Source organism: Cetorhinus maximus, chromosome 29, assembly GCF_964194155.1.
Source record: "Cetorhinus maximus chromosome 29, sCetMax3.hap1.1, whole genome shotgun sequence".
Lineage (NCBI taxonomy): Eukaryota > Metazoa > Chordata > Chondrichthyes > Lamniformes > Cetorhinidae > Cetorhinus > Cetorhinus maximus.
The window spans coordinates 18,006,565-18,032,066 of NC_135907.1; the positions used below are offsets into that span (position 1 = coordinate 18,006,565).

General features: G+C 45.5%; 1 protein-coding gene across 3 annotated transcripts; it reads left to right on the forward strand.

Annotated features, from left to right (window-relative positions):
- The first annotated feature begins 1,688 nt into the window (after positions 1–1,688).
- On the forward strand, positions 1,689–25,326 carry LOC144669356 (E3 SUMO-protein ligase ZBED1-like). 3 transcript variants are annotated; one of them, XM_078531725.1, is made up of 6 exons: positions 1,689–1,804; positions 11,819–11,892; positions 14,629–14,891; positions 15,874–15,938; positions 17,853–18,010; positions 18,821–25,326. In XM_078531725.1, exons 2-6 carry the CDS (start codon positions 11,844–11,846, stop codon positions 20,872–20,874), a joined length of 2,589 nt encoding a protein of 862 aa, XP_078387851.1. In that variant the 5' UTR covers positions 1,689–1,804; positions 11,819–11,843; the 3' UTR covers positions 20,875–25,326. The 3 variants fall into 3 exon arrangements, with proteins under 3 accessions (XP_078387851.1, XP_078387852.1, XP_078387853.1); XM_078531726.1 differs by lacking the exon at positions 1,689–1,804 and adding an exon at positions 2,903–3,201; XM_078531727.1 differs by lacking the exons at positions 1,689–1,804; positions 11,819–11,892; positions 15,874–15,938 and having other exon boundaries at positions 14,845–14,891.
- Positions 25,327–25,502: the final 176 nt, after the last annotated feature.

Genomic DNA, 25,502 nt, shown 5'->3' on the forward strand with positions numbered 1-25,502 from the left:
CTCTAGATCCATAGCAATATGGTTGACTTTAAATGACTCCTGAAATAGCCTAGCAAGCCACCCAGCTCAGTGGCAATTAGGGATGGGCAACAAATGCTGGCCTTGCCAGCAACGTCCACATCCCATGAAAGAATAATTTTTAAAAAAATGACTGCTGGACTTCCTACATTAAGTGAGTACACTTCAAAAGTACTTCATTGGCTGTAAAGCGCTTTTAGGCATCTGGTGATTGTGAAAAGTGCTATATAAATGCAAGCCTTTCCTTCTTTTTAATGTCCACTTCATAGTAGCATGATCAGACAAAATTTGACATTGAGCAAGTCACCTAAGGGGATATTATAGGACAGATAACCAAAAGTTTGGTCAAGGAGTGTCTTCAGGTCTGAGAGAGAGGTAGTAAGGTTTAGGGAGGGAATTCTGGTCCTCAGGTGGGTGAAGGTGTGACTGCCAATTTTGGAGCAATGGAAATTAGGGAAGAGCAAGAGGTCAGAAATAGAGGAGTGCAGAAATCTTGGGGGAGTGGGTGATGGATAGGGTTGTCAACTGTGATTAAATATATTCCTGGAGATTTCATCACAACTTGCCCCCACGCTCCAGCTGTTAGTTGGCCAACACATTCATCCTTGTGACATACTACCTTCCTGCACCAATGGGAAAGCAAAAAGACTCATTACCTAATTGGATGATGCTTGACTGTCAGTCAAACAACCTTTTTATTCCCCATTTTCAATATTTTTATATCTTGTAAAGAGAAATGTTCGAAGAAAATGACAAAAAAAATGTTTTAATGTCCCGATGATTTTTCTCCAGGGTTGCACACAGCAGTGTCCTGGAGATCAATTTTCAATTCTTGGAGACTCCAGGCCAATCCTGGAGGGTTGGCAACCATGGTGATGGAGATAGGAGAAAGTGAAATAAAGACAGAAAGTGCCGGAAAAACTCAGCAGATTTGTGGAGAGAGAAACAGGATTAATATTTCAAGTCCGATATGACTCTTCTTTGGAACTGAAGAGAGATGGAAATATGACGGGTTTTATGCTGTTGAAAAAGGGAGAGGGTCAGGTGGAGCAAAAAGGGATGGTCAGGGATAGATTAGAGGGTGAGGGAGATTAAATTATACAGATATCATAGATCAAAAAATGAGTGATACTAGTAAAGGAACAAAGCATTGGTCCAGAGTAGGTGTTAATAGCAGAATAAAGGTCAGTGCTGTCTAAAAGCAAAGTAGCAGAATGTGTTAACAGTGGGATAATAGTCAGTGCAGGGGGCAAGATTGGGACCCATGCAGGTTGGATCATGCTGTGCAATGTGGAGGATGCACAGTAACCACCACCCCCTCCCTGTAGGGAGGTGGTCCATGTCTTTGGCCTCCTGTTGCTAGAGGAGGGGGTGGGGTGGGGAATTTTGACTACAGCAGGTCCCCCCATGTGATTTCCGGTTCTCCAATCGATTTCTCCTCGCTTTTCCGGTTGTCCCGCCTCCAAACCGACTGAGCCAGCTTGCCCAACCATCGGCGGCTCTCGGCAGACAGCGCGCTCCGATTGGCCCATGCGACGTCAATCGCCGCAGGTTGGGCGGGGCCACCCCCGGACTCACCCCTGATTGGGTGGAAATCGCGTCAATCAATGGATGGCGGCCAGTGGGAGCGGGCGAAAGCCGGGAGGGCGGGGCTGGTATCGACTCCCGAGTTTGAGGAGAAAAAAAAAAATCCCGATTAGAATAACAATAAAAATTAATTAAATTCGAGACACTTTAAACCGAGAGGCCACGAATCCTCGTTCTGCTCCTCCTTTCGATTTATCAGGTAAAATAGCTGCCGATACCAATCCGATTAGAATCGGTATTATTACCGATTATTAACCATTTTCATACCCGGTCATGACTGAGGGGAATTAAAAACGAGCCGATTAATCGGGAATCGCGGGACTAATCGATACGGAATCGATACCCTCACCGATACGGGGGGGGGGTTGATGTTGGACCCGGAATAGGGGCGACTTTTATTAAATAATCAGCGCCGATCGGAGGAATAATCGATTAATTTCGATTATTTTTTGTCGATATCGGAAAGAGTTTTTTTTTGGGAGGGGGGGGGTCTTAAAAACGATGATTAAAAATAAAACTCGACGTCGGATTGGGATTTTAGCGTTTTTTATGTCTTTAAAAAAAAGACACAGTTTGGGAATAATCGATATAATCGATAGTTTCGGGGCAGAGCAGGGGACGTGAGAAAGGAGTGAAAATCGGAAGACAGGTCGCCCCCGGCCCCCCCTCCCTCTATTTCAGTGATAAGAGATGAACAGTTAGTAAATGAAAATAAAATATTTTAAATTTGTTTTAAATGAGAAATTATTTAAATTACGAAACTTTTTTTTATTGCTGGGGGTTGACCGGAGGTCGTCACCCGTCGACATTGGTTTATTAAAAAAGATCTGGATTAGTCACCGAGTTGATTAGCGATTGGAAGCAGCAACCTGGAAGGGTTCAGAAGGTGAGAGAGATTTGAACCTGTTGATCCCCCCTATTTGACATGGGCTTTATCCCATTCGTATGTCGGGCTCGGAGGAAGGACCCACCGTGAAACTCTTTCGAGTTATCAACAGTCACAGATTGCAACTCGTTCGAGTACAATCACAGTTCTTGGTTTTCCGGGAGTGGGACATGAACCCACAACCCTCTGAGGGTGCTATGGACTGAGCCACAGCTTGCAGGATAAAATTTGCCCAGTTTGGGATGGAGCCGCCCCTGATTGAGAATGACACTCCAGCATTGGATAAGTCATTGCCCAAGAGAAGTGAAGAGAGAGAGAGAAAAAAAATAGAGCCCAGACCTTTCAGGAGTAAAATTAGGAAACACTTCCACACACAAAGCCTGGTAAAAAAGTTTGGAACCTTCTTCCACAAACAGCAGTTGACGCTAGGTCAATTGGTCATTTTAAACCTGAGATTGAGAGATCTTTCTCAGCCAAAAGATATGAGGTAAATGGACATATGAAGCTGGGTTGCAGATCAACCATGAGCTCATTGGATGTCAGAACAGACTCGATGGATTAAATGGCCTCCCCTTGTGGCATGAAGACTTCTTTTTTTCCTTCCTGAGCCACTTTCTGTTGGTTGCATTTGTCATTTTGCTCCGCGAATGTAGTAGTTATCTTGCTTGGGTCAACTGTCGAGCAGGTTGGAAAGCATTCGGGCTGTACAGGTGAGAGAACAGATGGCCCAGGTAGTGCTTGACATGGGCAGTCACAGGCACACCTACATCTAGAACATGAGCCAAACTCAAAGTCCCTGGCCCTTGATGGAGCTTAGACTTTGGGACAAGTCTGACTGCACGCATTCCCAATAGAACTTTGGTCATTAATTTTTATTTTTGTAAATTATTTTAAGCATTTACATGTTACAAACAATATTTAGTCAAAAAGCTGAGGAACAAAGATGGCCATCGAAAGATATTTGGAGAGAAGGGGAGGTGATGGTGTAGTGGTATTATTGCTGGACTAGTAATCCAGAGACCCAGGGTAATTCTCTGAGGATCTGGGTTTGAATCCCACTGTGGTGGATGATGAAATTTGAAATAAAATGGTGAAATAAAAAAATGGAATTAGAAGTTGATTGTTGTAAAAACCTATCTGGTGGTCCTTTAGGGAAGGAAATCTGCCCTTACTGTGTGACTCCAGACTCACAGCAATGTGGTTGACTCTTAAAAATGCCCTCTGAAGTGATTTAGTTATCATCACCATCTTCTCAAGGCAGAGCCCACATCCTGTGAATGAATAAAATTCATTCATTGATTTCCCCTTCTCCTCTCTGTTGGTAGCCATTTTCTGATTGCGAATTTCTGGTTTGTTCTAGTTCCTTCCTGCTTATTCAAATATTCTGTCACCATTCATATATAATTCACTGTGTTTTTGTAATAATTGAATTCAATCCATTCAGGTGCAAGTGTAAGATCCTCCTCCTCCACCTTCAGGTACCTAAGAAGGTGTTGGCGACCATAGCATCCATTGGATCTTGTGCATACCTGATTTTGATTGCTGCATCATTGGTGGCTGTGTCTTCAGTTACTTAGACTCTAAGCTCTAGAATTCTCTCCCTACACCTCTTTGGCTCTTCACCCCTCTTTCCTTCTTTAAGATACTCCTTAAAACCTACCTCTTTGACCAAGCTTTGACCAGGCCACCTGACCTAATATCTTCTTATGTGGCTTGGTGTCGCACTTTGTTTCATAATATGAACATATGAATTAAGAGCAGGAGTAGGCCCTTCAAGCCTGCTCTGCCATTCAGTAAGATCATGGCTGATCTGATTGTAACCTCAACTCCACATTCCCGCCTACCTCCAATAGCCTTTCACCCCCTTGCTTATCAAGAACCTATCTACTTCTGCCTTAAAAATATTCAAAAATTCTGCTTCCACTGCCTTTGAGGAGGAGAGTTCCAAAGACTCATAACCCTCCGAGAGAAAAAAATTTCTCCTCATCTCTGTCCTAAATGGGCGACCCCTTACTTTTAAACAGTGGCTCCTAGTACTAGATTCTCACTACAAGAGGAAACATCCTCTCCACACCGAATTTGTCAAGACCCCTCAGGATGTTATATGTTTCAATGATTTATATCTAAAATATATAGAACTCAAGGTGTATTGATGGCTGGATAATGGGGGTTGGAGTGCATTACGTACAAGATAATGTAGAGCTAAGGGAATGTGTTATGCAACACAGCGATGGGGATGTATCTCATATGGATAATGAGAGCTGTGCATGGGCAACATATAACATGGTGCAGAGGTGGGAGTGTGTTTGAACAGTAACACGTTGGAAAGAAAGAATGGAAACCTGTACACCAGTGAGATGTAATGTGTGGTGGTTGGTAGTGAAGGCCTTTCTGTAAGAGAGAATTTCCATAAATAAATGATCCCTGATTCCATAGGGGAGCATTGTACGGTGGAACATAGCTATCTAGTGGAAGGGGTAAGCGCTGTGTAAGAAGCAGATATTCTGGTCCAGCAATGAAGAAGATTTGGGGACTCATTCACTTTATCAGTGGGAAAAACCACTGTGAGGACTTCTGGTGCAGTGGTAGCATCCCTGCCTCTGAGCCAGGAGCTCTGGGTTTAAGCCCCACTCCAGGACTTGATGATCACAGAAGGTGTGTTCATAACGCAGCCAAACAGGTTGAGTGTCAACCAGCAAATCCTCCCAATATATATCTTACCAGGAGAAAAGTGTGGGAGAGATTCCTGGTCAGCCATGACCAGAAAGCAAATTGGAGCCTCTCCCATCACTGTTCAGAGCTCCAGGAGTGCAACATGCATGTAAAATTGCATGTTGCCACAGCAACCTGGACTCCTTGAGGGGCGGGGGCAGGTTGGCTCAATTGGCTGGATAGCCAGTTTGGATCAGATTGATTCCCGCAGCATGGGATTTGTTCCCCATTCCAGCTGAGGTGGACTTGGGATCTGCCTCCTTACCCTACCTGTAGTGGAGGTCACGGCGGTGTGGGTCGGACAGAGCTGCCTTCGGGCAGAGAAGAAGAAGAAGATGATGATCCCGGTAGCTGCTGCTGTTAATGTGGTGACTTCCGAGTCTCAGAACTGCAACTTCAAATGCTGATTTAGTTTGTCTTCAGTGCAGGTGTAGTCAAATTGGGCAAGTAGGACTGTGGCAGTATATCAGATCTGGTGGTACTATGGCTCCATGAAATGAAAGGTCGGTAATCAGAAATCGCAGATATACGGAAATCAGCAAAAGAATTAGTCAAGATAGGGCAGAGTTTTATTTTAACACTGAGTTACGCTCTGGCGTGCATGGCTTCTGAAAGGGTGGCGGAAGCAGATTTAACAGTAACTTTCCAAAAGGGAATTGGATAATTATTGAAGGGGAGAAATTTGCAGAGCTATGGGGAAAGGGTGGAGGAGTGAGGCTAATTGGATAGCTCTTTCAAAGAGCTGGCACAGGCACGATGGGCTGAATGGCCTCATTTGTTGCTGTGTCATTCTACGAACTCCTGCCAGTCTTGGTTCTGAATTCTGCCCTTGTGCCAATCTTGTTCTCTACGAACTATTTTATGCTGTTTTCTTACTGCGCCCGTGCCAGTAATTGGCTGGGAGGATTGCTGGCACCCAGTGCCACCCCACTCTAAAACAGGGCCAGAGAAGGCCACCCCTGACTCTGTACTCAACATCCACCCCCTTCACCACCAACACACCATGGCTGCAGTGTGTGCCATCTCCAGAATGTGCAGCAACATCGAACCAAGGTTATTTCAATGGCACCTCCCAGGCCTGGAATCTCTTACATCGAAGGAGGACAAGAGCACCATCAAGCTCAAATCATGCACAATCTGAACACTGAGATATATCACCCTTGTGAGGGGTAAGCTTGATGAGCCAGTTGCCCTCTTCCTGCTCCTCATTTTGGTATGTTCCTTCATCGTTGCTGGGTCAATACCTTGTAATTCCCTGTCTGATACCACTGTGGGAGTACCATCGCCACATGGACTGCAGCAATTTAAGAAGGTGGCCCACTGCCATCTTGTCAGGACAATGAGGACTGGACAATAGATGTGGCCTTATCAATGAGGCCCACGTTTTTGAAGGAATTTTTAAAAATACGTTGAGTAGGTCAACATTAAAAATGAGAAAGGGATTTGATAGGTGAAGTAAAGAGAACCTATTTCCTTTGTGGGAGAAATTCAACGAGAGAGCATAATCTCAAAATCAGAAAACAATAACTTTACATTTATATAGTGCCTTTAACGTAATGAAACATCCCAAGGTGCTTCACAGGAGCATTACAAAACACCTTTGACACCGAGCCACAAAAGGAGATATTAGGTCAGGTGACCAAAATCTTGGTCAAAGAAGTAGGTTTTAGGGAGTGTCTTAAACGTGGAGAGAGATGTGGAGACGTTGTAGGGAGGGAATTCCAGGGCCTGGGACCTAGGTAACCGAAGGCGCAGACAGCGATGGCAAAGTGATTAAAACTGGGAAAGCACAAGAGCCAGGATTAGTGGAGCCTGGATATCTCGGAGGGTTGTGGGGCCGGAGGTGATTACAGAGATGAGAAAGAGTGAGGTGATGGAGGAATTTGAAAACAAGGGTGAGAATTTTAAAATCTAGACATTGGTTCCCAGTCAAGCAGTGTTAAGTTAGCAAGCACAGGGATGATGGGGAATGGGCCTTGGTGCAAGATAAGACACGGGCAGCAGAGGTTTGGTTGAAAGGTGTTTTAGGAGTGAGATCAGGAAGCACAAGTAGGGGAAATCTGAAACTTAATGGTCAAGCTCTAATTTGAAGATTATGACCTCCTTGTTCAGCAGAGGAAGTAGTTTCTCTCTATCTAACTTATCAAATCATTTAATCACCTTAAAGCCATAGAGTCATAGAGGTCTACAGCACAGAAAAAGGCCCTTTGGCCCATCGAGTCTGCGCCGGTCAAACAAGTACCTAACTATTCAAATCCCATTTTCCAGCACTAGGCCCATAGCCTTGTATGCCATGGCATCGCAAGTGCACATCCAAATACTTCTTAAATGTTGTGAGGGTTTCTGCCTCTACCACCCTTTCAGGCAGTGAGTTCCAGATTCTCACCACCCTCTGGGTAAAAAAATTCTTCCTCACATCCCCTCTAAACCTCCTGCCCCTTACCTTAAATCTATGTCCCCTGGTTATTGATCCCTCCACTAAGGGGAAAAGTTTCTTCCTGTCTACCCTATTTATGCTCCTCATAATTTTACATGCCTCAATTATGTCCCCCCTCAATCTCCTCTGCTCCAAGGAAAATAACCCCAGTCTATCCAATCTCTCCCCATAACTAAAACTCTCCAGCCCAGGCAACATCCTGGTAAATCTCCTCTGCACTCTCTCTAGTGCAATCACATCCTTCCTATAATGCGGATTCCAGAACTGCACGCAATACTCTAGCCGTGGCCTAACCAGCATTTTATACAGTTCTAGCATAACCTCCCTGCTCTTATATTCTGTGTCTCGGCTAATAAAGGCAAGTATCCCATATACCTTCTTAACCGCCTTATCTACCTGTCCCGCTACCTTAAGGGACCGGTGGACATGCACACCAAGGTCCCTCTGATCCTCGGTACTTCCCAGGATCCTACCATTCATCTTGTGTTCCCGTGCGTTGTTTGTCCTGCCCAAGTGCATCACCTCACACTTATCCGGATTAAATTCCGTTTGCCATTGATCAGTCCGTCTATATCCTCCTGTAATCTAAGGCTATCCTCCTCACTATTTACCACCCCACCAATTTTCGTGTCATCCGCGAACTTACTGATCAACCCTCCTACATTCAAGCCTAAATCGTTTATATATACCACAAACAGCAAGGGACCCAACACCGATCCCTGTGGAAACCCACTGGACACAGGCATCCAGTCACAAAAACACCCCTTGACCATCACCCTCTGCTTCCTGCCACTCAGCCAATTCTGGATCCAATTTGCCAAATTGCCTTGGATCCCATGGGCTCTTACCTTCGTTATCAGTCTCCCATGTGGGACCAGGGCTTCCCAAGTCCTGGGCAGGTGTCGCGAGATGAGATTTTGTGGCCATGAGCTCTGAGGCACCAAAGGCTGCCATGAAGCTTGGACTGATTTCTGACTGCTGTGAGGCTCCTTTAAAGCCTCATGTTTTTTGTTTTTGTTGGTGGGTGTGGTCTAATGGAAACTCTCTCAGGCCCGATTGCTGCTGCAAAAAAAACCATGTGAATAGGTAGGTGTTTGTTTTTTTTTGGGTGAAACCTACCTTTTCATCAACTTCCCCCATTCTCAACTCCTTTCCCCTACTCCGCTCAACATCTGAAGCCCCCCTCCTCGCTAAATAACTCTCATGCTCCCCCAAATTTTCACGCCGGGGTCACACAGAGTCTGAGGCGTTACAGTGGGGTCACACCGGGTAAATATTTGGGAAGTACTGCCTTCAACACCACAATTAGATCACCTTTCACCCTGCTTCCATTCCAAGCTTACTCTGCAGCACCCGTTTTTAGAAATATAAACGGAAAATTCTGGAAACATTCTGCAGGTCAGGCAGAGTCTCCAGGCCTGCAGAGAGAAGCGGAGTTTATGTTTTAGGTCAATGACATTTTGTTTTAGCTTGTGTGTCAGCCTTGTTTGTTCTGAGTCAGAAGGCTGGGACTTCAACCACCCCCCCACCACTCCAGAGGCCTGAGCACATAACTTAGACTTTGGACCTCATTTGTAGTACTGTTGGAGTGTTGCACTGTTGGAGGTGCTGTCTTTCGGATGGGACATTAAACTGAAGTTCAGTCTGCCCTCTCAGGCGGACGTAAAAGATCCCATTAAACTATTTTGAAGATGAAGATTCACACTGGTGTCCTGTCCAATATTTATCGCGCAAACAGCATCATCAAAACAGACCATTTAGTCATTTACCTAATTACTCTTTGTGGGAGCTTGCTGTGCACACATTGGCGACCACACTTCCTACATTACAAGCGACTACGCTTCAGAAGTACCCCATTGGCTGTAAAGTGCTTTGGGACGTCATGAGATTGGGGAAGGAGTTTTGTTTCTTTTCAGGACATCCCAGGCGCGATTGCTGTTTGAGCTCATACAGCTGGGGGAGTTATTCCAGTGCCACCATTGACCACGTTGATCCTCTGCTGGTCAACGGTCACGATGTGGGATATAGCCAAGACTGTAGAGAGAGGAAGAGCGTAGGTGGAATATACCTGGGAGGAAGGTGGGGGGTGCGGAGCGGGTGTTGACGCCAGTGGTGGGCCTTTAAAATATGCTGGCTGTGGGAGACCGAGGGAGGAATGAATTGGTTAAAGGGACGATGACTGTGTGTCTTGTTTGTAGTAGAATGAGGAGCCTTCGGGTGTGTTCGCAGTTACTTGATGCTCCGTCTGAAGTTTGAAGCTACTCCCACGCTGGCTTGTGTAGCTTCCCAGTTAACACACAAGATTATTCTAATAACTAAGCAGGATTTCAAAATAGAGCAATTTCCCATCGATAACTAAGTAGATCCTGCGCATTGACAATGTTAGGAACGCCAGTAAAACCAGGACAAGCTTCAGAGTGAATTGAGAGCAGGTGATGCTCATTGAAGCCTGTACTTAAGAGTTGGGTTTTTACCCAGTAAGGAGGTGTCAGCTGTGGCTCAGTTCATAGCACCCTTGCCTTTGAATCAGAAGGTTGTGGGTTCATGTCCCACTCCCGGAAAACCAAGAACTGTGAATGTACTCGAAAGAGTTACATGCGATCTGTTGATAACTCGAAAGAGTTACCCAGTAAGTAGGTTTTTGCTTCTGGACAGGGAAAGGATTAAGGAGGGAAGAGAGGCAACTGGTATTTGCACTGAACTATAGTTTAACAATAAAACAGTTCCGATTCACAGAATGTCTTCTGCCGCCTGATTTGGTAAATGGATATCCACCTATTAAACACACATCACACCATTATGCTACAGATGGATGAGGGGGAATGTGCATTTTTGGATCAAATAGGATAGTTAGCCGCAAGATTTAAAAATGTACGGGTCCTTGAGACAGCGCAGAGGAGATTTACCAGAACGGTTCCAGGGATGAGGGGTTTTAGCTAGAAGGTTAGGTTGGAGAAGCTGGGGTTGTTCTCCTTGAAGTAAAGCAGATTGAGGAAAGAGTTGGTAGAGGTGTACAAGATTACAACAGATTTAGATAAGGTGGACAAAGAAAATCTGTTCCCATTAACACAAATTTAAAGTTTTGGGTGAGAGACCGTTGCCATAGGAATCGAATTTATAGGAAGGATGTGATTGTACTGGAGAGGGTGCAGAGGAGATTTACCAGGATGCTGCCTGGGCTGGAGGGTCTGAGCTATGAGGAAAGATTGGATAGGCTGTGAATGTTTTCCTTGGAGCAGCGAAGGTTGAGAGGGGACCTGATGGAGGTATGTAAGATTATGAGGGTCATAGATAGGGTGGATAGGAAGGCACTTTTTTCCATTAGTAGTGGGGTCAATAACCAGGAGGCATAGATTTAAGGTTAGAGGCAGAAGGCTAAGAGGGGAGTTGAGGAGAAATTTTTTCACCCAGAAGATGGTGGGAGTCTGGAACTCACTGCCTGAAAGGGTGGTTGAGCCAGAAACCCTCATGACATTTAAGTATTTAGACATTCAGTTGCATTGCCATAGCCTCCAGGTCTATGGGCCAAGTGTTGGGAAATGAGATTAGTGTAGTCAGATCTTTGTTGACTGACGTGGACATGATGGGCCGAATGGCCTCCTGTGCTGTAAGAGTCTATGAGGTGTGGTGGGAATGTGAACAAGAACTTTTTTTTTACACAGTGAGTGGAAATGACCTGGAACTCACTGCCTACAAGGGTGGTGGAAGCAGAGACAATGAATCATTTCAAAAGAATTTGGTTGGGCATGTGAAGGAAATAAACTTGCAGGGTCATCGGAATAGAGTGGGGGCATGGGACCGAATGGATTCCTCGACAGAGAGCTGGTGATCTGGACAATATCTTGATAATGAAACAGAGCAACCTTTGAATAAACTGCAAACCCTGTTACTTAGTCCACTGAGAGGCCAGTCACACATTCAATGAACAACCAAACTAATATAGAACCATAGTATTCTTGCACTATCGCACTGTACAGCCCATCCTGAATGTGCTCACACTAACCTTGTTCTTCAATGTACTGACACGTTTACCTTGCGCTCATTCAACTTGCACCCTAGACCACCCGCCTCTTTTTGTGTTCTCACACTAATCCACTGTTCAGTCCTTATGCCGTGCAACTTTCAGTCAATGACTGGTGCTGCAACGCGTCCTTTCATGTTGTTCTCTTGCGTTTCAGCCAGTGGGTGGAGCGTCGGAGGGAGATGCAGGTCGCTGAAGAGGCGTGCGCCCAGCTCGAGGATGAACTGCTCTGTAAGTCAGTGCAAACACGTGCTTCATTCTGCAACACATTCATGCGTTGGCTGGGTTGTCCCCTGCAGAATGAGCCATGTCAGAATTTGGTGTCACTAGCACCCTCTGACGGTGCAACCTGCCTTGTTTATTCTGCAAAGCAAAGCCAAACTGATATATTTTTAAATTAGGGTGGAACCTCTGCATGCTTTCACAATTTTTCACCAGAACTTTTACAGGACAGAGTCTTGTGTAAGCTAGCTACACCAAGCTCCTCCTATTTGATTTAACTTAGCCTCACAGCTGAGGAAAGACTAAACTGGTAACCTGTTAACTGGTAACCTGCATCGTGCTTGACTTCAATCTGTGCCAGAGGTATGAATAAACAATAGGTGCGATCTGGGTACCTGTTAATAAGAACATAAGAAATAGGAACAGGAGTAGACCATTCAGCCCCTCAAGCCTGCTCCGCCATTCAATAAGATCATGGCTGATCTTCTTATGTTTCAAATTCCACATTCCCATCTACCTCTGATAACCTTTGATTCCCTTGCCTAACAAGAATCTAGAATCTATCTACCTCTGCCTTAAAAATATTCAATGACTCCGCCTCCACCACCTTCTGAGGCAGAAAGTGCCAAAGATGCACAACGCTCCGGGAGAAAAAATTCTCCTCATCTCTGTCCTAAAAGGGCGACCCCTAATTTTAAAACAGTGCCCCCTAGTCCTGGACTCACCCACAAGAGGGAACATCCTTTCCACGTCCACCTTGTCAAGGCTACTCAGGGTCTTGTATACATGGTTATATTGGTTATATTATGTGACTACCAGGATGGCTGAGGTGAACTAGATGGATCTGGGTCCTTTTTCTCATCTAATAATTTGCTACGTTCCTTTGTCAGTTTCCATTATCCTCTTCTAAAATCCATACTTTGGAGTGGGTGGCGGCTCTTGGTTGGTAACCGAGAGTGTCGCCGTACCTGCACTGGGTGAACTGTGAAGTCCCACAAACACCACCAAAGTTGGGAAGACTAGATGAGATGATTAATGAATGCAGTTGGGTCTGGCCAGTAGCGTAAGTTAACAAATGAGCAGCCCAATATTTTTTTCAGTGCTTCATTCATACAAGCAAGTCTGTGGTGAGTAGGCTTAATCCCTGGCCTGTGCTGATCTCAGCTGCTTCATTTCTCCTTGTTCATGCCCACTTTTCCCATGCCACCATTAGCGGCCGTGCCTCCTGCTGCCCGGCCCTAGGCTCTGAAATTCCTTTTCTAAGCCTCTTCACCTCTCCATCATGACCTTTCTTAAAACCTACCTCTTTGACCACCTATTTCAGTATCCCCCTGTTGGCTTGGTGTCAGATAACGCTCCTGTGCAGCACCTTGGGCCGTTTTATTACGTTAAAAGTGCCAGATAAATGTAAGTTGTTGTTGTTTCTCAGAACCCATTATTGTGGTTCCCTTAATTTCCCGAATACCGCGTGGGAAAGGTGCTTGTTCTTGGACCCTTCAGGTCCAACCTAGTAGCAATGCCATCTTAACTAGAAGGACTGAGCCTTGTCAGTCTTGGCTCAGTGGATAGCACTCTCGTGCTCAGTCAGAAGGTGAAGCATTCAAGTCCCACTTAAGAGACTTAAGTGCAAAGTCTAATTTAACACTCCAGTACAGCACTGTCAGAGGTACCATCTTTCCAATGAAATGTTAAACCAAGGCCCCTCTTTGGTAGAGGCAAAAGATCCCATGGCCACTATTTCAAAGAAGAACAGGGGAGTTCTTCCAATATTTCTGGTCAATATTTATCCCTCAACTGATACCATGAAAATGCATTATATGGCCTTTTATCATAGATGTTTGAAGGAACTTGCTGTGTGCATAGAACTCTTGTTTGGCCTCAACTGGAGTATTGCATCCAGTTCTGGGCACCACACTTTAGGAAGGATATGAAGGCATTAGAGAGAGTGCAAGAAGGATTCATGAGAATGGTTCCAGGGATGAGGAACTTCAGTTACATAGATAGATTGGAGAAGTTGGGACTATTTTGCTTGGAGAAGAGAAAGTTGAGAGGAGATAGACATGTTCAAAATCATGAAGGGGCTGGATGGAGATAGGGAACAAATACTTTTCCCAATGGTTGAAGGATTGAAAACTAGAGCTTTAAGGTAATTGGCAAAAGAAGCAATGAAGGCATGAGGGAAAACCTTTTCACACAGCGAGTGGTTAGGATCTGGAATGCGCTGCCTGAGATGCAATAGAGCCAGGATCAATCAAGGCATATCAGGGAATTGGATTGTTATCTGAAAAGGAAGAATGTGCAGGGTTATGGGGAGAAGGCAGAGAATGGCATTAGGTCCATTGCTCACTTGGAGAGCCGGTGCAGATATGATGGGTCTCCAGTGCTGAAACCATTCTGTGATAATGATGTGTTTCCTACGTTACAACAGTGACTAGACTTCAAAAGTACTTGGTTGGGTGTAAAGCACTTTGGGACTTTGTGAGGCCATGGAATGTGATCTGTAATTGCAAGTTCTTCCTTTTTTAAAAATTTGTTCATGGGATGTGGACATTGCTGACAAGGCCAGCATCTATTGTCTTTCCCTAGTTCCCCTTGAGAAGGTGGTGGTGAACTGCCCTCTTGTGTCGCTGCAGTCTATGTGAATAGTGATGAAGGTGCTGCTTTGGCAGGGAGTTCCAGGCTCTTGACTAGGATTGAAAGCCCGTTCATTGCAACTAACCCTCCACTCTGTTGTTCCTCTCTCAGTTTGTGAGGATTGCCGGCTTTACTTCCGAGACTCCTGCCCGCACCACGGCACGCCGACATTCGTGTCCGACAGGCTGGTACCAGAGCGTATGCCGTCCCGGGCCTTGCTGACCCTGCCGGAAGGCCTTGCCGTCAAAGAGCGGCCACAGGGTGGGCTCGGCGTCTGGTGCACACTGCCTGCGATCCCACGGGGCTGTATCTTTGGGCCATTCGATGGGGATATCCTGATGGACAAGAACGATTGTACTGTCTTCTCCTGGGCGGTAAGAATATTATCAGTTCACCCTTCCTCGTGAATCCTTTGCCATTAAACCAAATGCTGGTCAATATAATGGGTTGAAATTCCACAGAAGGAGGCCATTGGGCCCATCATACCTGTACCTGAAAGAGCTATTCGATTTGTCTCCTTCCCTCTGCCCTTTCCCCATAGCCCAGCAAATGTTCCCATTTCAAGTATTTATCCAATTCCCCTTTGAAAGATGAATTTACTTCCACCACCCTTTTGGGCAGTGGATTGCAGATCATGTGTGTGAAAAAATTTCTGCATGTTTTGCCTCTACTTCTTTTGCCAATTAACTTAAAACTGGTTCTTTGGTTATGAACCGTACTGCCCGTGGAAACTCCATCAAAATCCCTTATCAATTAAATCTTCCATTAATCTTCTCTGAAGTAAGGAGAACAATCATGGTGTCCCTTTAGGGGGCTATGGTGACGTAGTGGTAATGTCACTGGACTAGTAATCCAGCGGCTGTGCTTAGTGCTTTGGGGGCACAGGTTCAAATCCCACCACTACAGCTAGTGGAATTTAAATTCAATTAATAAAACCTGGAATTGAAACCTAGTCTTGGCAATGGCAATCATGAAACTATCATCAATTGCTGTAAAAGTCCATCTGGTTCACTAATGCCCCTTTAGGGAAGGAAGTCTACCATCTTTACCTGGCCTACAATATGACCCCAGACAACAGTAATAACTCGTAACTGCCCCCTGAAATGGCCTTGCAAGGCACTCAGTTTAAGGGGAATGGGCCACAAATGCTGGCTTTGCCAATGATGCCCACATCCCATGATAGAATAAAATTAATCTCTCCAAATAACTGAAATCCCTCCTGCCTGGCATTGTTCTGGTGAACCTCCTCTGTGTGCTCTTGCCAAAGCTTTTCCGTCCTTCCACCCCGCGTCCCGATTCCTTCCTTTCAGAAAGCTGATGAGAAACGTTTTCAGTCGGAGTTTTCTTCTGTTGCAGCTGCGAGAAAATGGATCCTATTATTATGTGGACGCTTCCGATGAGTCGAAGGCCAACTGGATGAGGTATCGTGGAGATGAGATGAGATTTCTGTCACATGATCAACTCTTTTCTAAATAGCCAACGCCTTACCTTGAGACTATGACCTCTGATTCTAGCCTCTCCAGCCAGAAGAAACAGAACGGTGGGAGAAAGAAATATAAAGGTCAAAGAGAACGAAGATAAGAATGAGAAAGGGGGGTAGATGGGTGGCAAAGAGAAGGGAGTCAAAAAAGGGACTTGTGAACCATCTTAGGATACTGATATACCTGGAGATGGCACTGGTCCTGCAGGAGATGCAGGAGAATCTGCTACCTATTATAGAGAATTGTTCATTGAATGCTCAGGATACGTGAATCAAGTTTTATGACAAAACAATTTATTCATGGATGGAGTCTGACTGCAGTGATATGTCACTCAGTGCTCTGCTTCACTGAATTATATTCCTGATAATTTAATCCAATAATATTTTTTGACAGGCAGATTATTCTGGAGTTAAAGACGACTGACCTGATATTTCAGTGTCACAGAGTGCTTTGCTTTCTGCTTTAGAGTTAGCAGTGCAGTGTCTGGGCTTGTCGGCTTGGTATGCACTTATACAGCGTCTTGAATGTAAAAGATGTCCCAGGACTCTTCGCAAATGTGTAAGTTACACTCCTCGTACACCTACAAGCACTGCCTGCCTCCAACTCCTTTCTCCCTATTACCACTTTTTTGTCATCTTGTCCATTACAAATTCCTGTGTCCGCATTGCTCGGAGTAATTCCTATGTAAATGTGTCACACTGTAATCGCACCCACCTATCAGTGGTGGCGCTGCATTTTTTTGTATCTTCCAGCACCTCAAACCATGCCATAGAGAAACTCCCACACTCCAACAACTCTATTTCTTCTTAAGAAGTTTTGCTAATCAACTATATATATATATTTTTTTTTATTCTTTCATGGGATGTGAGCAAGAATTTGTTGCCCATCTCTAATTGCCCTTGAACTGAGTGGCTTGCTAGGTCATTTCAGAGGGCAGTTAAGAGTCAACTACTTTGCTGTGGGTCTGGAGTCATGTGGAGGCCGGATCAGGTAAAGATGGCAGATTTCCTTCCCTGAAGGACATTAGTGAACCAGATGGGTTTTTACAACAATTGATGATGGTTTCAGGGTCACCATTACTGAAACTAGGTTTTGATTCCAGATTTTATTGAAAATTCCACCAGCTTTTTTATTGCCCATCCCTAATTGCCCTTGTTCAGAGGGCATTTAAGAGCCAACTGCATTGCTGTGCGTCTGGAGTCACATATAGGCCAGACCAGGTAAGGACAGCCGATTTCCTCCCCTATAGGGGATTAGTGAAGCAGATGGGTTTTTGCGCCTGTCGGCAATGATTTCATGGTCATTAACAGACTTTTAATTCCAGATTTTTATTGAATTCAGATTTCACCATCTGCAACGGTGAGATTCGAACCCAGGCCCCCAGACCATTACCCTGGGTCGCTGGAATACTAGTCAGTGACAATACCAGCCTCCCGTGCTGTGGTGGGATTTGAATCAGTGTCCCAGAAAATTAGCGGGAGCCTCTGGATTACTTGTCCTCTATGCCACCATTTTGCCCCTAATACCAAATCACTGTACTGAATAAAGACTTTAAAATGGAGACTGAGTTATGCCCACATGCCCTGATCCAGTTATTCTTGTCTTCCTGCCTTGCTTCACCTGAAGATTGTCTTTTGTCCTGAATCCCCGAGTGTCATTTTAAATTGGCCACCCATTATGCAGAGCTGATTTTAAATTAATGGAAGGGCCCTGGGTTGGATGTATAATGGGCAGCCAAGTTTTTGCCCATTTGGGCAAATGGATGTGTATCTTTAGTTTTTAGTTGATGTTTGAACTGGCTGAAGAACTGGTATGAACTGGCTCTCCAACAATACCCTGCCTTTTTTTCTACAGGTATGTGGCATGTGCTTCAAGCGATGAGGAACACAATCTGACCGTCTTTCAGTACCGCAGTAAAATCTACTACCGGGTGTGTCAGATGATTGCCGCTGGAGCAGAGCTGCTGGTGTGGATCGGAGAAGAATATGCCAGGACGCTTGGGCTAAAATTGGGTAGGGACTGAACAGGATATCAGTTCTGGTGAAACGTCCAAGCTAGAAAGTAGTAAGGTGATTGTGCCTCGATTATGTTGACTTTTAGATGAAATGACAGAATATGCCAAAGGCCTAGCTAATTACAAAAGATTGTTGGCTGCCAAGGAAACTTGGAGACAAGAGCCTTTTGGTTTTTGGTAAGGGGTATTGTTTATAGGCTAGCAAGGTTTCTGAAAACATGAATCTCTTTTCCCTGTTGATAAAGGATACTAACTATATGCTGGTAGGGGTTTCAGGAGATAGGAGCCTCTAATAAGAGTATCTGACTAGCATTACTTGAGATGGAAAGTTCTTAACCCTATTGATAAGAGTTATGGTTGGGAGACTGTGGTTGGCCTCTTGACCTTCAGACAAATTCCTCCAAGTCTTTCTATAAGTTATGAATAACTAGGTTGATAAGAGATCTGTCTTCATTACAGATCCCACATTCAGGTTGGAGAGTCTAGAGCTAAGGGTCATAGTCTCAGTTTAAGGAGCCAGATATTTAGGACTGAGACATAAAGGGTTGTTAATCTTTGGAACTTTACCCCAGTGAGCTTTAGATGCTCACTGGAAATGTGAACTACTGGAGCTAGAATATCTGCAGTCTCATAATTGACCTCTATATGAACCCATAAAGTGCCTGAACAGCATCTATTAGACTTTGTAGTCTTAAACACACATCCACGTTCCTGACTGTATCAGTGCCTCCTGTGAGTTGCAGTGGACAGCATCACAAGATGTAAACTAATAGTTATGGGAAAGCTGATGCTGTTCTTCTTTTCTTAGGTGAACATTTCAAGTATGAGTTCGGCGAGAAGGAGCTGCTGATGAAGCTATTTCAAGACCTCCAAAGCAAAGTTCCCGATGGGATCTCAAACCACATTAACCCCCGTGACCAATACAACTGCAGCGACCTGGTGGCCTCCATCATCCATGCTCACAAGGCCAACCTGCAGAGCAGTGGGATCTGCCACATGAACAGGGATGCCCCAGGCACCATGCTAGAAGGAACTCAGAACCTGGTGAGTCTTGGCCGAGCACAAAGTCGCTATTGGACCTTCTTTGGTTTCCAGGGAGATGCCTTGGGACGCATCCTGGACAAGACTAAAATCATTTGCAAGCTGTGTGGTGTCCGGTTATCGTACAGTGGCAACACGACCAATCTGAGGCAGCACCTGATTTACAAGCACAGGCATGAATACAACGAGTTGGTTGGAGGCACCTCTGTACCGCAGAAAGGAGTAGATACGTACCCCCAAGACTTTTCATCCAGAACCGTGACAGGGGTAACGCCTCCTGTCGGGAGGACGACTAGGGCGATCTCAGATTTCATTGTGGCTGATCTTCTGCCCCTGAAGACCATAGAGGGAGAGGGTTTTGTCCAGATGATGAGTGTGTTGGAGCCCACCTACAAGATTCCCACCATAAACTTCTTTGCGCAGGCTGTCTTACAGGACATGCACGCCCAAGCGAAGCTGAGGGTGATGGACTCCATGAAGTCGCTGCAGCACTGTGCAGTCAGCATTGACCTTTGGAAGCATGAGTGTGCTCGGTCTTATGTCACAGTTATTGTCCACCACATTGACGGTGCCTTCGACTTCAAACACCGGGTGCTCTCGACCCGCCCTGTAACCGAGGAAACCACAGCAGAGAACATCAAAGTGGCCCTCTTGGAAATCGCCAACGAGTGGGGTATCAGGGAACGGACATCGTACGCCGTCATGGTTAGCAATGTTGATGTCAGGCTGGCCGCTTCCAAGGCGGGGTGGAAGACCCTGCCCTGCATTGGCCATGTGCTGCAGAACTGCGTTGACTCGGCCTTGCAGCAGCCCTCGGTTCTCAGGGCGCTGTCTCGGTGCAAGAGGCTGATGGAGTGCATTTTCTCCTTGCCTTCGTTAAGCGACAAGCTGGGCTCCAGTGAGCTGTTCTTGAAGGTCCAGTCCAAGATGTTCCTCTCTGGCAGCATGAAATGGTACAGCACGCACAGTGTACTGCAGAGCTTGCAGGAACACCGGCATTTCCTCGATGGCCTGAGCGAGAGCCTCCAGGAAAAAGGCTTGGCACTGAGGCCGGACGATTGGCAAGTGGTCAGCGAGATTGTGGACATCTTGAAGCCGCTGGCCATTGCTACCTCCACATTCACCAAGGAGCGTTTCTCCAGCTTATCGCTGGTGAAGCCAGTGATCACCAGCCTGGTGTACAAGCATTTGGCTGCCAACGAGAGTGACTCAGAGATGGCCCATGATATTAAGCACACCATCTGCACAGACCTCAATCAGTGGTATTCCGACCGGGAAGTCAACCAGATCCTCAACTTGGCCTGTGCACTGGACCCACGTTTCCGAGGCCTGGACTTCCTCAGCCAGGCGGAGCGGGTGGAGACCCTCCACGTCCTCAAGCGTGAGGCGGCCGAGCTGGCGCAGTTGCATCCGCCGGCATGCGGCCGGTTCGGCCCGGAGCCACCCAGCGCTGGCCCTGACGCGGCCAAGAAGCCTAAGCATGACTCGGGCATCGAGTTCCTCCTGGGGGACCTGTGCAATGTCAGGAGTGCATCGGTCAACTCGGTCAACCAGCAGGCTGAGCAGGAGATCAGCAACTTCCAGACCAGCGAGGCCTCCTCTCTCTGTCAGGACCCACTCCAGTGGTGGAAGACGCACCACACCCAGTATCCACTCCTCGCCAATGCAGCAAGGAAGCTGCTCGCTGTCCCAGCAACGGTGGTGCCAGCCAACTGGATATTCACAGAGGCAGGGCATGGCATTTATAGCAAACGCTCAGCTCTTGCTCCCGAACACGTGGACATGCTCGTGTTTATGCACGGAAATCATAAAACTGCTTAGTGTGTGTGCGTGTGAGTGTGATCTAGAAGATAAATCTAATATATTCTTGAACCTGCCTCCTCTTCTGGCTATGAAGGATAGGGAGGAGAAATGTTCTTGTATTTGCTGGCCTGCTCCCCAGTCTGTGTGATTTGAAGGCAGGAAGGGGGCCACCTGCCCATACTTACCAGTTGCAACTATTGAGAATGTGAATCCTATACTGGGCAGTTCCAGCTGTGAAAGAGGGAGAGAGCTTAGCATATAAACAGTCACTTGGTAGTACAGAACTTGAATATGTTTGAAAAGAGAGACATGTTGTTGAAGCTTTTCGTTTTGCACTCAGCAGGACAAATGCAAGAATGCCAAATTTCAAATGAGCACAATTATTTATACTGCAGGAGATGATGATGCTGATTGGTTGGCAAGTTGACTCTGATTGGCTGCGGCATTGCCGTGGAGAAAGCAACAGAGAACTAAGCTCTCCAAGCTCCCGGATAATTCAAAAAAGGCTTGAACATATTCCTTTTTGCAGAGAATGGGTCCCTGCGTATTAATCTCTGTCGCTCATAGCAAGCGTAAATGAGCCAAGTTACGAGCTAAACTGTTCATCTTAAATTGGTTGTTAGTGTAGCTATTAGCGCACTCAGGTTTGTTTGGCAAGTGCTGTCCATTCGCGGAAACACATCTAACAGTAGACTCAAAGCTTAGACAACATGTCTTTCTTTTGCAGTATTCAAGTTCTGGATTATTTCAGCTGCCATGGGTCTGTCTGTCCCGACGACTCAATTACTCAGGTCAGCCAGGGTGGGTTTGCTCCCGGTGCCTATTCCTTTCCAGCTGTGGCGAGTCTGGCTGCCTTCATTCATTTTCCACGGTAATGCAGCTTGCCCCGTGTCGTCCATTCTGGTAATGCAGGTCATCCTGTGTTCCCTCATCTATTCCACTAATGCAGGTCTCACCGCATTTCCCAATCCATTATATCTACGATGGGACTGTCTGCATTCTCTTCTAGTGCATCGAATTTAAAATGAATCAGATTTTTATTTAAAATGAAACCATATAACAATGGGCCAGAACGCAGTGCAAGTTACACTCTGGCTGCTTCCAAAGATAATGTCACTTTGCTCATTTAGCATCTAATATATTCTATTTATTTATCTTATTTATTAAATTATTTATATACAAGAGATGAAATGAACTCAGAAATATGGTGATGAGAAGATTCAGCACAAGGGGCTAGTGCGGGAACGACACAAAATATTTAGCAATTTAAGATCTGTAAGAATGAAAATCTAGGGCTAGCGGAAATCAGAAGTAAGAATGCACTGCAACAATCAAAATGACTGAAGCAAGTTTAGCCTTTATGCCCCAGAGAGATGGATTATAAAGGGGAGGAAGTTTTGCTACAGCTATACAAAGCCCTGGTTAGATCCAATTCTGGAATACTGTGTACAGTTCTGGGCGTTGCACCTTGGAAATGATATATTAACCAAGGAAAGGGGTGCAGCACAGATTCACCAGAGTGTTACCAGTACTCCAAGGATTAGATTATGAAGTGGGCTGACATAAATTAGGCTGGTATCCCCTGGAAGGTACATGGTTATGGGGTGATTTGATTGAGGTTTTTAGGATTTTGAAAGGATTGTTAGTGTAGAAGATAGAAACTTTTTCTGCTGGGGGAGGAGTCTAGGACACAGTCTTAAAATCAGAGCCAGGCCATTCAGGAGAGAACATAATAAGAACCTAAAAAATAGGAGCAGGATTAGGCCATTCAGCCCCTCAAGTCTGTTCCACCATTCAATAGTATCATGACTGATTGTGGCCTTCACGCTACTTTCTTGTCTGCCCCCATAACACTTGACTCCCCAGTTAATCAAAAATCTGTCTAACTCAGCCTTGAATGTTTTCAATGACCCAGCCCTCGCTGCTCACTGGGGAAGTGAATGCCAAAGACTCATGACCCTCTGAGAGAAAAAAATTCTCCTCATCTCCGTCTTAAATGGGAGACCCCTTATTCTTAAACTGTGTCCCTAGTTCTAGATTCCCCACAAGAGGAAACATTCTCTCAGCCTCTATCCCAGCAAGCCCCCTCAGAAGTTATATGTTTCAATAAGTTCACCTCTCATTCTTCCAAATTCCAATGGCAAAACCCTTCATCCCAGTAATTAGCCTAGTGAACCTTCCGGTGCCAGCATATCCCTCCTTAAGTAAGGAGACCCAAAACTGTATACAGCACTCCAGATGCGGTGTCTCCAATTTCCTGTACAGTTATAACAAGACTTCCCTATTTTCATACTCCATCCCCCTTGCAATAAAGGCCAACATTCTATTTACCTTCCTAATTGCTGTACCTGCCTGCTAACCTTTTGTGATTCATGTACAAGGACTCCAAAATCACACTCTGAAATCAGGAAAGGCTTCTACAAAGGCTAATAGAGGCTTGGAACTCTCTTCTGCAAAATACAGTAGGTGCTATCTCAATTAATTACTTTAAATCTGAGATCAATACATTTTTTTCCTAGCCCAGGATATAAAAAGATATGGAACCAAGACAGATGGTTGGACAAGATCTGATTGGTGGAACAGCCTCAAAGGGGTTGAATGGCCTACTCCTTTTCCTATGGTCAGCATCTGGAATATAGGGTGTGAACTGATTCTGATAAACCTTTAGGATTTTTGATTGGTGTTCCTCTGTGTCTGTTCCCTTTAAGATTTGACACAGTTTGTGGGTAGTCTGGGAGCTGCTGATGGAGGCAAAATTGACAGAGCCATCATCCACAGCAGACAGTTTCTGTGTAACTTGTATTCTCTGTAGAGCAGTGTGTTGCTGGTTGACATTGTTTCTTCAAATAATGTAGATCAGAAGGGCCTGTGCAGGCTTTGGTCGTCTTACTTAAGAAAGGATAGAATTGCATTAGAAACAGTTCAAGGAAAGTGCATTCGACTGATTTCGACTGATGGGATGAAGGGGTTATCTTATGAGGAAAGGTTGAGCATTGGAACTTTGAAGAATGAGAGGTAATTTAATTGAAACATATAAGACTAAGAGGATTTGACAGGTTGGATGCTGAGAGGATGCTTCCCTTTGAGGGGGAGTCTAGAAGTAAGGGGCACCATTTAAAAATTAGGCATCTCCCATTAAAGACTGAAGATGAGGAGAATTTTTTTCCTCTCAGCAGGTTGTTAGTCTGTGGAATTCTGTTCCTCAGAGCAGTGAACGGCTGGGCCATTGAGTTAGACAGATTTTTGATCGACACGGCAGTCAGGGGTGAGGGGTGGGGACAGACAGGAAAGTGGAGTTGAGGATACAATCAGATCAACCGTACCTTATTGAATGGTGGAGCAGGCTCGATGGGCTGAAAGGACTACTCCTGCTCCTAGTTCTTGTGAGCCATCATACCTATGCTCAGCTCCTGTAGTATCAAACCAATATGTTCATAGTCTCCTTTAACTTAGACTAACTCTTAACAGAAGCATAGCAATAGTTTAAGAAATCTGCTTATTCATTCATCATCTCCTGAAGATGCAGGGGTGCTGTCCCACAGGCACAGCCCATTCTCCATTACACAGTGACAGGAGGAGGCCATTCTACCCCTCAAGCCTCTACTGCCACTCTGTCACATTGCGGCTGTACCTCAACTGCATTTACCTGCCTTGATATCCTTACCTCACAAAAATAAATCTTAGTTTTGACAAACATCAGTTGACCCCCAGAGTCTCTGGGGGAGAGAGTTCCAGATTTCCACAAATAATTTTGTGAGAATGTGCTCCTTGATTTTTTTGCCTAAGTGGCTTGGCTCTCCTTTCAAGATTGTTTCCCACTTGGTTTGGATTCCCCCAATAGAGGAAACAGCTTTTTCATCGCCATCTCACCGGATGCCTTTTATAATTTCAAGGACCTCGATTAGATCACCTCCTCAGCCTTCTAAACTCAAGGGAATACAAGCCAAGCCAGCTTGCTGAAGTGTCCATTCTTCATGTGTGATCATGGGCAGGCTGTTTGGTTGTCAGCCCACCCCCTAAACAGAGATCCTGCCCTCACCAGCAAGGGATAAGGAGATGGAACATCGGATGATGATGTCCTTCACACCCTCTTCCCCTTTCTCCCCGTGCCTCCTCCTCCTCCATCCATCCATCCCAGCCCAGGAGTGCTGGAGGGAGATTCGAGCCTCCTACCACTGCCGCAGCTTTCTGTATCTCGTTAACTGCCTTGCTGATTACAGCGTCTGACCACGCATGGCTATTTATGTTTTATTACCAGGATGACTTTAAGTCGATGGGTGAATGAGATTGAAGCCTCTGGTCTGGTTGAACAGCGGTGGGGGGTGGGGTCTGCACAACAGGACACCAATTTATAAAGTGGCTTGTTTCTATCAGTTAATAAACCAAACGCTAGCAACAGAAGTGTCAGTATTTTCTTGCAGGCATGTGGCTAGAGCTCTATAGTTCATCTTGAAAATAAACTCACTCTGCGATGGGATTGTTTGATTTGTGTGCATGCCTCAGTGTCAGCTCCTCCTACATCAGGGAGCTTTAGAGAATTGCGGAACAGATGTATTTTTAAGGGTTTTAACAGCAGTTGGAAGACAATTCACCTGAAGCTAACCGTAAAAAGAAAGAAAGATTTGCATTTATATAGTGGCTTTCAC

What these genes read in the sequence shown, in the direction of transcription:
- LOC144669356 (XM_078531725.1), top strand. Translation starts at nt 11,844, where the DNA reads ATGCAGGTCGCTGAAGAGGCGTGCGCCCAGCTCGAGGATGAACTGCTC. An exon ending in GTACTGTCTTCTCCTGGGCG is followed by an intron (nt 14,892 to 15,873) that starts GTAAGAATATTA and finishes CTTCTGTTGCAG; the next exon opens with CTGCGAGAAAATGGATCCTA. An exon ending in GACGCTTGGGCTAAAATTGG is followed by an intron (nt 18,011 to 18,820) that starts GTAGGGACTGAA and finishes TTCTTTTCTTAG; the next exon opens with GTGAACATTTCAAGTATGAG.